Raw genomic sequence first — 12,610 nt, 5'->3', positions numbered from 1 at the left:
TATTAAAAGCAAAACGCAGGAAGAAGAGAGGAACTCGTGAGTATAGATGTGGTGGATCCAGCATGACAATAGTGAAATGAAGAGTGAGACAAAGAGTGCTGGACTGGGGTACTGTTTTGAAAAATAAACTGGACCAACACACCCAAACAAAATCCGACCTAGACAAGACCCATCCCCAACATAACCATCGCAACCTATTGGTTTCTTAGTTGGATTAAATCCTTTGGAGAATTTGATGAACGATAATCGATACGATGACGATGAAGATCTCGCCGCTGCCGAAGATGTTGTGAGTAGTCGTTGTTGCATTTAGAGTTGGGGCAGAGGGTGGTCGGTGGGTGGAGGATTGGATTCGGTGATAATATAAAGGCAGAATGCAGGATAGTGAACGGTGGGTGGGGTGCTGTTTTGGAAAGTGAAAAAGTGAGAGTGAGAGAGTTGGGGTGGGGTGGGGGTGGAGTGGATTTAGATAGCTTAGAGAATTTTTGGTCATTTTTAAATGGTTAAATTATACATTTAGTTCCTATACTTTTACTAAAATTACAAATTAGTTTCTATTGTCAAACACGTACAACTCGCATGTTTAAAATAGTGAATATGTTGACGAAATCAAAGGTTGTTTGAATTGTAGGGACTAAATTATAAAATTTAATTTTGTTTAAAGACCAATTACAAACTTTTACAATATAAGGACCAATTTACAATTTCAATAAAAATATAGGGACCGACCGTGTAATTTAATCAATGTTCTAAAAACCGGATTAAACCGGTCGAACCGGAAACCGTTAACAAACACGGTTCGGACAGAAGGCAAATCCGCCAAATTTAAGAACCGAAATTGAACCGCCGAACCGGCTGGGAACCGGTCGGTCGAACCGAACCGTAACTCGGCCAGTTTTTAAATTTTGTCAAAAACGCTGCGTTTTGATCCAGAAACGAACCCTAGCCTTCGGTCTTCGGTCCTCACTCTTCAGTTCACTCAGACACCACTCTCGAGCCTCCACCCTGCAGCCCTCCACTCTCGCCTCTCGCACTCAGTGGCCACGCATGCAGTCTCTACCTTGAGCCTCCGCTGCCGTCGCAACACCTCCATTGAAGTCACTCACCGTCAAAAGTTCGTAGAAAAATCATGAAAATAAACCCAACAAGCAGCCCAATAAAAAGGCTAACGTATAAGCCCAATAAACAGAATCAGAATTAATAAAAACCCTAACCCCAATTCACCAGAATCAGAATCGTCGACCTCTTTGTTCATATCATACGCTCCGGTGATTGTCGTAAGTACTCCGCCTTCTCTTCTCCGATTCACACGTTTGATTTTGTGCAACATTGAATTGAAACTCCGTGTGCTTCTATCCTGTTTCGTTGTTATTTATTGATTGATTCTGAAATTGACAGTTAGAGAGAGATATGGCTCCTGCTCCTGTCGGACCTAAAAGAGGTAGGGATGATGTGGATGGTAAACAGAAGAAAACGGTGAAAGAAACTTCTACTGTACACCGTCCGACTAGTAAGCCTTCTGTCGGAGCTAAAAGAGGTAGGGATGATGGGGATGGTAAACCGAAGAAAACGGTGATACACCGTCCGCCTGATGAGAAACTCACTGATGAACAAATTCATGAATATTATAGACAGTTCTTCGGCAGTCAGGTTCTTTTAAATTCACCACACGCTTTTTTTTTTTTTTGATACTCTCATAATTTAACTCTTTAGGGTTTTTTATCTTTATGTTGTTTACAGGGATTCATTGTTCCTGACTATGGAGGTAGATTGTGTGGCGGAGTTGGACCCTATTCGATGACTGATAAGTATAGGCAGAAACTTGTGAAGGATATGATTCAGAAAAGCTTGCGAATCTACAATCGCAAAAATGTTGTGTCTATGATGGTTTTTGCTTTATTGTGTTTTATTTATGTCTATAATCTCATTCACTAATGATTATTTTTATTGTTGTTATTACTATGTAGAAGGTGAATTTTGAGTTTGATAAGCTTGTCAGCGTTAATGCTGGTGCTGTTGCTGGCCTTATGTTTTACATTACTTTCAATGCACGCTCTGGTGATGATGCACCTCAAACCTTTTACAGCAAAGTATGGAAAACATTCAATGGTTATATCAAAGTCCAGTTCTGTGTGATTGGTAATGCTCAGGTACCATCATCATTTATCCATATTTTGGGTGTATCTTGGCATTTTAATTTGTTTATTCTAATTATGACTTTGTTGTTTGTGTGTGTGGATACATTTTTACTTTGATAGTATGGTTTTGCTTTGTGATTACTTTATCATATATCTATGATTGTTAAGTTCCTTGCATGAGTAATCATAGCTACTGCCTATCATAAATCATCAAAACTATTAATGATATTGTATCTATTTTTTTCTTGTCAAGATGAAGATATTTCATTTGATTTTAGCTTCATGTTCCTTGTATATATATTGATAATTGGCTTCAAGTATTTCATAGGTTTGATTGAGTATTGTATTTAAACATTTCTCCTTATATTTCATGTGGTTGCGGTAGTCTATTTTTTTCATTGATTATTTGCATTGGAGTTAATGTAGATTCTCTTTTAATGTATTTATTCAGGAAGTTGGTACATCTCAGGATGCTGGTACATCTCAGGAAGCTGGTACTTCTCAGGCCTAAGTTGTGGAATCTGAGTTTAGGTTCATGTTCTATTTGTGTGTTTATGGTTTCTTCACGAAGGAAAACTTTGATGTTATATAATTTCAATACTCATGAAACAGTGCAGTGTGTATTAGCACAATGATAGACATAACTGACATCTGATGAGCACTGTTTACAGATATTATGGAATTTGTTAGTGTTCTAGCTTCTATCATTAACTTAGCTCCATTAATATAATTTTCGATTTGTGAGTGGTGGTTTTAGACTGGAAGTGCTTCAAAATTTTCTTTCAATTGACAATGTTCTGTGTTGTTTCAATAAAATAAATGACCCTAAAATTGAACATCGACAAGTTTTATTAGCTGCGAATTTTCAACTTTGAAAAATTTGAGCTTTTTCATGGTCTATAAATATATATTTTAATCATTCGGTCAATATATAAATGATTCTTATTTGAATTGTAAATTTCTAATTATTTGTTCTACTTCTACTATTTGTAATTCAAGTTGGAGATGGGAAAAATTGGTGTCGAGAATTTTGTAATCAATATGTCACTGTCCTGTGATGCATTGTCAATTATTTTCATTGCAATTGAGGATGATTATTTTGTTTGGACAAGATTTTTTTTATACAAAAGTTACCATTCTGTTCTATAAATGTGAGTAATTTTATTATAATTTTATCATAAATGGAGTTTATTTTCTCAAGAATTTTAAATGGTATAAAAATTAATTACTCATAAGAATGCATTATTTTGAATTAAAATAAAATATTTATAAAAATTATTTATTTATTATTTGTTAATTTTGTGAAGTGTTTTAAATCAGTAAATCTTTTCATCCTATCACAATTTACATTAAATTGTTGTACTGGTTCTATAATGGTTTAACATGAGACATGATATTATTAAAACGTATTTGATATGTTTAGTCAAATTTTTTGCCTGAGAGACTAACTATGTGGCCAACAACAAAAACATTTATTTATAAATTCACAATATTTCACCTACATTTCTTTTTACTAAGTATAATATTTTTTATTGCATAAACTAATGTAATTTCTACTAAATTCGATTAGTTCACACATCATACACAAATCACAAAAATAATAAAACATGACGTATGTCTAGTGGTAACTAAATCATACAACAATTAGGTTGATTTGAAAAAAAAAATGGAATTGATAGTGGATAGAGTTAGTTACCACTAGAATAAATAATAAGGTTAGATTAGGGTATAATTTATATTTTAACATTTTGTAATTTATGTATGATGTGTGATCTAATAATTGAATTTTATAGATATTTCATTAATTTATACTAACATTTAGAGATCTCTAATAAATTTTTAAGTCATTTTTTTATTGTGTTAGAACTTGATGAGATGGAATAAATTAAAACAATTGTGATAGTTTTATTAAGTTTGTTTTTTAGATTTTTAATCGTTATTATGTTTCCAACTATTTTATCTTCATGTGATATAAGAGTGGACCTAAATTGAGATAAATATTGTAAGAAAATTTCATAAAACAATTCATTAAATACATGTAAAATCACCCAAATAGATCGTCTATTATTGTATTAAAATTTAGAAAGCTTAAGAGTTTTGACTATAAGTATTTATTTCTTTTCTATAGTACTTTTAGCCATACATACATAACGATAAATTCTAAATAATATATTATTTTGTAATTTATATTGGTGTTCCGGTGACGTTACTTAGGAACATAGACTAGTCAGATGACTTATATAATGATACACAACTATAGGTTAGGAGACTTGAAAATCACTTGAATGCAAAATACTAACAGAGATTAAAATAGGAGGAATTGCATTAATTCCAAGGATTATTATGGTTCTAAATAATGATAACATTCTAATTAAGTTTTAGAGAAAATAATTTCTATTGATAGTGTCTTTTGGTATGATAATCAACAAGATTCAAGGACATATGCTGAAAACCGTAGATCTATACTTATCGAGATTGATTTTTATGCTCGGACAGTTATATGTAACAGTTTCAAGAGTTAAGAGCAAGCAAGGGATAAAGGTTTTAATTCAGAATCATGAGGGATCTCTGAGAATTGTTCGATTAATGTTAAGTATAGAAAAATCTTTGATAAATAGAAATGATCAGGTACAGTTTAATCAATTAGTATCTTTTTGTTGTTAATTGTGTTTTTCATTTTTTTTTAGTTGGATAGAAAATTTTATAACAATAATATTTAAATTTTATTTGATGCAGGAATATAGATACAATCTATAAACTAAATGTGCAACGATCAATGTTAAAGACAAAAAAAATATGTACACATATTTTTCATAGAAATTAAGACATTAATTTATTGCATATTATGCCTTCTTTTTTTCAATTAATCTAATTATTTTGTGAATTTCTTTGATATATATTATTGTTTGGTATTCACATGAATAAAAAGAAATAAATGGAGCTTAATTTAAAATTAAATATATTAAAAAATATTTTTTTAAAAAATACCTCATATATAAATAAAATATTAAATATTTTTCGTGCATCGCACGGATACATACACTAATACAAGGTTCATGAGTCTAAGTTTTAGAGACAAAATATTTTATTTAATTTTTTAATATGTTATTCTTCATTGACAACTTCATAGAGTAAGGATGTATTCTTTTTTTTTTTTCTTTTGAAAACTATTCTTTTAAGGTACAAGTTATAATTTTTTATGATATTTTATTGATATACCCATTTTATTATTCTTTTGATAATTTGATTATTGTTCTTACTCATACTTATTTTTTTCATCTAACTTTATAGTGCGATTCTCTTTTGTCGCAATCGTTTACAATGCACCACATCCATCAAATACCACATTGAGTGTTATTCACTTATCCGAGTTCTAATTACATGGATGTAAGAGTTTAACAAAGGGATAATGAACTCTATTTTTCTGAAGGATGGTTGGATCTATTCATATATTATGACCAATCCATCAATGAAATGTGAGTAAAGTTAGTTTTTTCTTAGGAGGAGGTTGATTTTTTATTGAGCAATTGCTTCTAAAAAATTTTATAGGCCAAGTTCAAATTTTATCTCCTCCATACTTTCTACGTCAGCCATAAAATCTTTGAAGTGGAGCGTATAATGAGATTGAGTTTTCTCAATTTAGGTTTAGTTTTCAAAAAATTATTTCATTCTTGAAAATGCAATTTTAAAGATTAGTGCTTTGTTTAAATGTTCTTTTTTTTTAATTTTTTCATAATCAAATTTTTTTATAATATATTGTGATTTTTTTTTTAGAAACTATTATCTTCTTGGTGCCTCAATGCAGTGCCGTCGATGAGAATAAAGATCAACTTAGTTACTTGGCATGGCTATTCTATATCTGGTCACATAATATAAATAACAGATGATAAAGTTTATTTAACAAGAAGATAGTCTGAATATGCATGAATTCTAAATTTTAAGGTATGTCATTATTTTAGTTGGTTATTGTTTCGAGAATGATTATAATCTATTTGTATCTAAGGTCTAGAATAGCTAATATATTATTAAAATAGTTTAGTTCTAATATTAGCATTTGATTAGATTAGTTTTAGAAAATTTTAAATTGTTACCTCAAATTTATATATTACCTATTATTTTTGGAGATATTATTTTTAAATTTTTTAATATATTTTTTTTTTGGTTTATAAATTTATTTTTATTGACTCTCAGTATAACTAAAAAAAATTCAATAATTAAGTTAAAAACATTACTAATAGTAAATTATATTTTTAAATTATTAATTTAACAAAAATTAAATCCTAAAAAACACTATTAGTTGCACTAAAAAGTTTTATTGACGGTGTAATAAAATATCTATACAAAATAATTTAAGATACGACGAAAATTTTAATCAATTATATGAAGTTATTGTGAACAAATAATAAATAGTGGCTTCATTTGTATATGATTTAAAATTATTAATACACAATAATAATTCTTTAAATATTAATAGTTGTACTAAAAGTTTTATTAACGTATAAAGAAATACTCATCAAGTTAAAATTTTGTTATTTACGAATATATATTTATATATATAAAAAATAATCATAGGCATAAAATATATTAAGTTAATAGCTATAATTAATAACTATAATAAATATATAATTATATTAATTATCAATCATTTTAATTATTAATTTAATATTGACTAAAAATTTATTTTTCTTTATTTTAAAGTAGACCAAACCTATCATTATTACTATTAATTATTAAATGAATTTATTAATTATAATTGATAATAATTTATGTAATCATAATACTCTGTATAACTATTATCATTCTTATTATATTATTATTTGCTTGAATGCATTATTATTTAAAAGAAAATTATCATATATTAATTAAATTATTCGCAAATCATGCTAATCAAAATTATTTATTTTATTATACATTTTTAAAGTGATAATTAATTAGTCTAATTTTTTTATTAGACACAATCAATTGGCGTACAAATCCATACATTTAATAATGATTTATAAAGATTACTATGATTCAATCATAACTTTTCTTACAAAGTGAAATATTTTTTAATATTAATAAAAAAATATAATAATACAAATATATATATATATATATAGTATTTGATCAATTGGTATCTCTTTATTATTAATTGTATTTTTTGGATTTTCTTTTGTAGTTGGATAAAACTTTTAATATAAATAATGTTTAAATTATTTTTGATACAAGATCAAAAATATAGTCTATGAATATGCAATAATCAATGTTGCAGATATAAATTAAAGTTTTGAATATTTATAAAAAAATATATACGCACAATTTCTTATAAAAATTAAGACATTAATTTATTGTCTACGATACTTTTTTATTTAATTAATCTAATTATTTTATGAATTTCTATGTTCTATATTTTTATTTAGTATTTGCATAAATGAGAAAAAAATATATGAGCTTAAATATATCGAATAATATTTTTTCGTTAAATAAAACTTAGATTTAAATAAAAAATAAATATTTTCTTGTCGTAGTATATATATAACAAATGATAAAACTTATTTAATAAGAAGGTGGTCTATATTTGCATGAATTCCAAATATTCAAGTTGATGACATTATTTTAGTTAGTTGTTACGAGAATAACTCTAATCTATACACTACAACATTTTCAGGTTGAGGCAACATTTAAAAAGTGTTGCCTAAAGGCTGACAAAAGGTTACTTTTGATCTATGGCAACACTTTTAGACCTAAGGCAACGCTTTTGGGCGGTGTTGCATATGCGGCCGTTGCCTTAGATCAAGGCAACACTTCTTTGTTTCAAAAGCAACGCTTTTGAGAGCAACCCTTAACAAGTGTTGCCTTTAGTTGAAAAACAACAACACTTCAAAGGTATGTTTGAGACATCACTTTTGCAATGTTGTCTTTTCTCATATTTTGACCACTACTAAAAAATGTTGCTTATTTGCAATAAAATTCAACCCTTTTATGTGTTGCTTATAAGTTTGAATTTGCAATAGTTTAAAGTGTTGCCTATTAGTTTTGAATATGCAACCTTTTGAAGCATTGCCTTTTCTTTTGAATATGCAACCTATACAAGTGTTGTCTTTTCTTTCGGATATGCAACCTATACAAGTGTTGCTTTTTCTTTTGGATATGCAACCATACAAGTGTTGTCTAATATTCAAAATATGCAACTAATAAAAGAGTTGTCTTTTTGATAAAAATACAAATTATTTTGGTAATAAAAATACAAAAAAAATAAAATTTACAATAAAATTTTTTGTTCATACATATATAATTATTTTAATTAATAAATAAATTTGTGCACAATAAAAAAATTATAAAAGAGATAAAATAACTAATAATAAAATTCTAATTAAAATAGATATTAAAAAGTTTAATTAGTATTTCAAATACATGTTCATCAATAATTTTCAACAAAATAATAAAATTCTTGTCTAACAATAATTGTCATAACAAAATAGTAATTAATATTTATCAAAAAGATGTCAATCTACTTGCATATTTTATATACATGCTTGACTTTGTTGGAACAATCTGATAGTGTGTGGATCCAAAATTAGTGCCAAATGAAAGCTTTTCGGTAACATCAGAGTAATGGTATGATGAACTCAAAATCCTCTTCCCTCCACTGAGTCCAATAACTGCTGTAGTAGCCATTATTATACTCCCCTAATAACTATGTGCGAGTAACATCAAACTTCTCTATTAAGTCAATAATTCTTAACCTGTGTCAACTGAAAATAAAGGTGTCAGAAAACTCCCAAATTGTTCTAAGTTCTAACCATATGATTATCCATAAAATAGCAAAACAACACTAATAGAATAAAATCAAAAGAACAAAATAATTCAGAATTCATATACTTCAATTTTTAAGTGTAGAATCCATTGAAACAACTTATAAAGTTACAGCATATAAAAGCGGAAGTTCCCAAATGAAAAGCAAACACATAATTAAAATTTCGAATACATATAGAATTTTCCTTAGTTTGAATATAATTTATAATCCACATTGAACCGTAATAATTTTAAAATGGGGTCTCTTCATTCTTATTAAAATATAAGAATGAGACCAAAATTAAAAAAAAAGCTAACTAAATACAAACTAATCATAATTCTTTTATTATTCTAAAAGAAATATTAATAATTACTTTTGAAAAGACATATTTTAAAATAAAAATGCTTTTATATTTTAATTTTTTAATTAAACAATCAGTACTTTGTTACATAAAAAAGTGTAAAAGAATAATATAAACATATAAAAACAAATAAGTATAAGATAGAAATATCTTACGAGGTCATGCTGCAACAATTTGCACTTAGTGTTCAACTGCGTGCAGTAGCTTCATACTTAGCCCTGTCAGCCTTGTACATGTGCGCAATTTCAGGGACAAGAGGATTATCAGGGTTGGGATCCGTCAACAATGAGCAAATTGATAAAAGAACCTGAAATAGAACAAGACTAGAAACTTTATGTTTTCTGTTAGGAACAAGAGACTGAAAGAGTGATCTGAAAAGTGTATATTATTGAGTGTGATAAAAAGGTACAATATACAAGGGGTATTTATAGGTGCTAAATGAATCAAAGTAATAAAGACATAGAATCCTACAATTAATGTACAGATATACTATATAAATATAGACGATACTAATTGATCTAAATTGATTCTAATGATTCTCTAACATCCCCCCTCAAACTCAAGTGGGAGCTAAGGAGACCAACTTGATTTTGGATAACAGAGTCCGGAAACGAGTCGGGTGATAAGCTTTCGTGAAGATATCAACAGTCTGATCCAGTGTTCCAACAGCAATGAGATGAACAACATCAATAAGAATACGTTGTCGAACAAAATGACAATCAATCTCAATGTGCTTGGTGCATTCATGAAACACATCATTGGGCAATCTAAATAGCACTGCGGTTATCACAAAAAACATTAGTAGGGGACGACTGAGGAGCACCCAAATCTTCGAGAAGCCAACGAACCGAGACAACCTCAGCAGTGGTGTCAGCGAGGGCGCGATATTCAGCTTCCGTGCTTGAGCGAGCAGTGAACGTTTGCTTCTTAGCACGCCAAGAAATGAGAGTGTCGCCAAGGAACAAACAATAACCAGCAGTAGAACGACGATCAGTGGGATCACCAGCCCAATCAGCATCGGAGTATGCCTGAAGGGTCAAAGAGGAATGGGCAGAAAAATAAAGGCCATGAAAGAGAGTGCCTTTGACATAGCGAAGAATGCGAAGAACTGCCGCATAGTGAGTAGTACGAGGAGCTGACAAAAACTGGCTGAGGACATGAATTGGATAGGCAATGTCTGGTCGGGTGATAGTCAAGTAGACGAGACCACCAACTAACTGTCGATAGAGAGTCGGATTATCCAAAACAGTGCCATCCATAGGGGTAAATCAAACATTAGGCTCAATAGGAGTAGACTCAGTGCTACTATCTGTAATCCCAGCGTGAGTAAGAAGATCTGAAGCATACTTAGCCTGAGAGAGATAGATGCCATCATCTGTGGAGATGACCTCAAGACCAAGAAAATAGCTGAGAGAACCAAGATCCTTCATCTCAAAGGTACGGTCAAGTGAGGCCTTGAGATCAGAAATACCATCAACATCATCTCCAGTAATGGTCATGTCATCAACATACAAAAGTAGAAGGACAACTCCATGTTCACTTTTACGAATGAAGAGGGCATTCTCATGAGGACTAGAAATAAAACCAAGACTGCATATGGTAGTGCTGAACTTGTCAAACCATTCACGAGGAGCTTGCTTAAGTCCATAAAGTGCCTTTCGAAGGAGACAAACCTTACGAGGAGGACAAGGATATTCTGGAGGTGGTTTCATATAGACTTTCTTTTTCAAGTCCCCATTAAGAAAAGCATTCTTCACATCCATCTGATTGAGAGACCATTTTTTAACTGCAGCAATGGCAAGGAGAGCTCTAACAGATGTAAGGTGAGCGACAGGAGCAAAAGTCTCTTCATAATCAATACCATACTCTTGCGTGCAACCTTGAGCAACCAAGCGTGCCTTATAACGGTCAATAGAGCCATCAGAGTGAGTCTTGATCTTGTATACCCATCTACTACCCACAACTTCCTGATCAGAAGGAGGATCAACCAAATCCCAAGTGTGTGCTTTTTCAAGTGCCTGTATTTCTTCCTGCATTGCTTTTTGCCAATTTGGATTTGTGGAGGCTTCTCTGAATGACTTAGGTTCATGTTGATGAAGAACAGTGGAAAAGCAATGATAATCAAGAAGATGAGGAAGTGGATTTCTTACCCAAGAAGAACGAGTGGGAGGAGGAGGCAGGACGGTAGGAGTGGGATCGCCATTCGGACTGGAATCATCAGGAGATGGAGAAGACGGAGGAGGAGCAGGAGCCTCGAGGGGTGGACTTGGGGTAGACCCTGTAGTATCATCACTAGGAAAGATATCAATATGTGGGTTAGTAAAAAATGGTGACGGAGTGGAAGGAATAGACTCAAAAGAGGAAAAACTAGAGAACATGTGATGCTCCCAGAAGACAACATGACGAGATATACGAATACGGCGAGAGATAGGATCCCAACAACGATAACCCTTATGTTCAGAAGCATAACCAAGAAAACAACACATGCGAGCCCGAGGTTCAAGCTTATTGTGTTCATGAGGTTGAAGAAGGACAAAGCAGACACAACCAAAAATACGGAGGGAACTGTAATCGGGAGAAGTATGATAAAGATGCTCAAAGGGAGTAGTGTTACCGAGAACAGAAGAAGGAAGTCTATTGATAGCATGAACAGCAGTGAGAACAGCTTCACCCCAAGCACGCTCAAAACAGGAAGAGGAAATAAGCATCGCACGGACAGAGTCAAGAATATGACGGTGTTTACGCTCAGCTCTACCATTTTGTTGAGAGGTACCAGGACAAGAAAACTCGGACAAAGTACCCTGTTCAGCGAGAAAATTTAAAAGTTTGGAGTCACGATATTCCATAGCATTATCACATCTGAAAATTTTAATAACCTTGGAAAACTGAGTTCGAACCATAGTGGCAAAGTTAATGTAAATCCGAGGCAACTCACAACGATTAGTCATCAAATAAACCTAAGTAAAATGTGAATAATCATCAATAAAGACGACAAAATATCGAGCCCCTCCCATAGAAGCGATGGGAGCGGGGCCCTAAACATCAGAATGAATAAGATCAAAAGGAGAGCGTGCAATAGAGGAATTATTATTAAAGGATAAGGCAGGTTGTTTTGCAGTGCGACAAGAAATGCAATCTAAAAACTCATTTTGAACTTGACCTAAAACACCTGTAGATATAAGAGGACGCAATTTTCCTAAGGAGCTATGAGCAAGACGACGGCGCCACAAGTGAAGAGTAGATGGAGAGGAAGCAGCACAGAGATTTGTAGAGGGAACATGAAGGTTCTCGAGCTCAAATAAACGTCCGACTTTACAGCCAGTCCCGATGATCTTT

The 12,610-nt window shown here is 31.2% G+C and overlaps 1 protein-coding gene across 7 annotated transcripts; it reads left to right on the top strand.

The window, feature by feature from the left end:
- The first annotated feature begins 930 nt into the window (after nucleotides 1–930).
- On the top strand, nucleotides 931–2,894 carry LOC112708257 (uncharacterized). 7 transcript variants are annotated; one of them, XM_025760442.3, is made up of 5 exons: nucleotides 931–1,277; nucleotides 1,399–1,650; nucleotides 1,741–1,872; nucleotides 1,971–2,139; nucleotides 2,590–2,894. In XM_025760442.3, exons 2-5 carry the CDS (start codon nucleotides 1,411–1,413, stop codon nucleotides 2,661–2,663), a joined length of 615 nt encoding a protein of 204 aa, XP_025616227.1. In that variant the 5' UTR covers nucleotides 931–1,277; nucleotides 1,399–1,410; the 3' UTR covers nucleotides 2,664–2,894. The 7 variants fall into 7 exon arrangements, with proteins under 7 accessions (XP_025616227.1, XP_025616228.1, XP_025616224.1 ...); XM_025760443.3 differs by having other exon boundaries at nucleotides 1,971–2,150; XM_025760439.3 differs by having other exon boundaries at nucleotides 1,968–2,139.
- Nucleotides 2,895–12,610: the final 9,716 nt, after the last annotated feature.

This window comes from Arachis hypogaea, chromosome 2 (assembly GCF_003086295.3).
Source record: "Arachis hypogaea cultivar Tifrunner chromosome 2, arahy.Tifrunner.gnm2.J5K5, whole genome shotgun sequence".
Lineage (NCBI taxonomy): Eukaryota > Viridiplantae > Streptophyta > Magnoliopsida > Fabales > Fabaceae > Arachis > Arachis hypogaea.
This window is presented reverse-complemented; position numbering and strand designations above follow the sequence as displayed.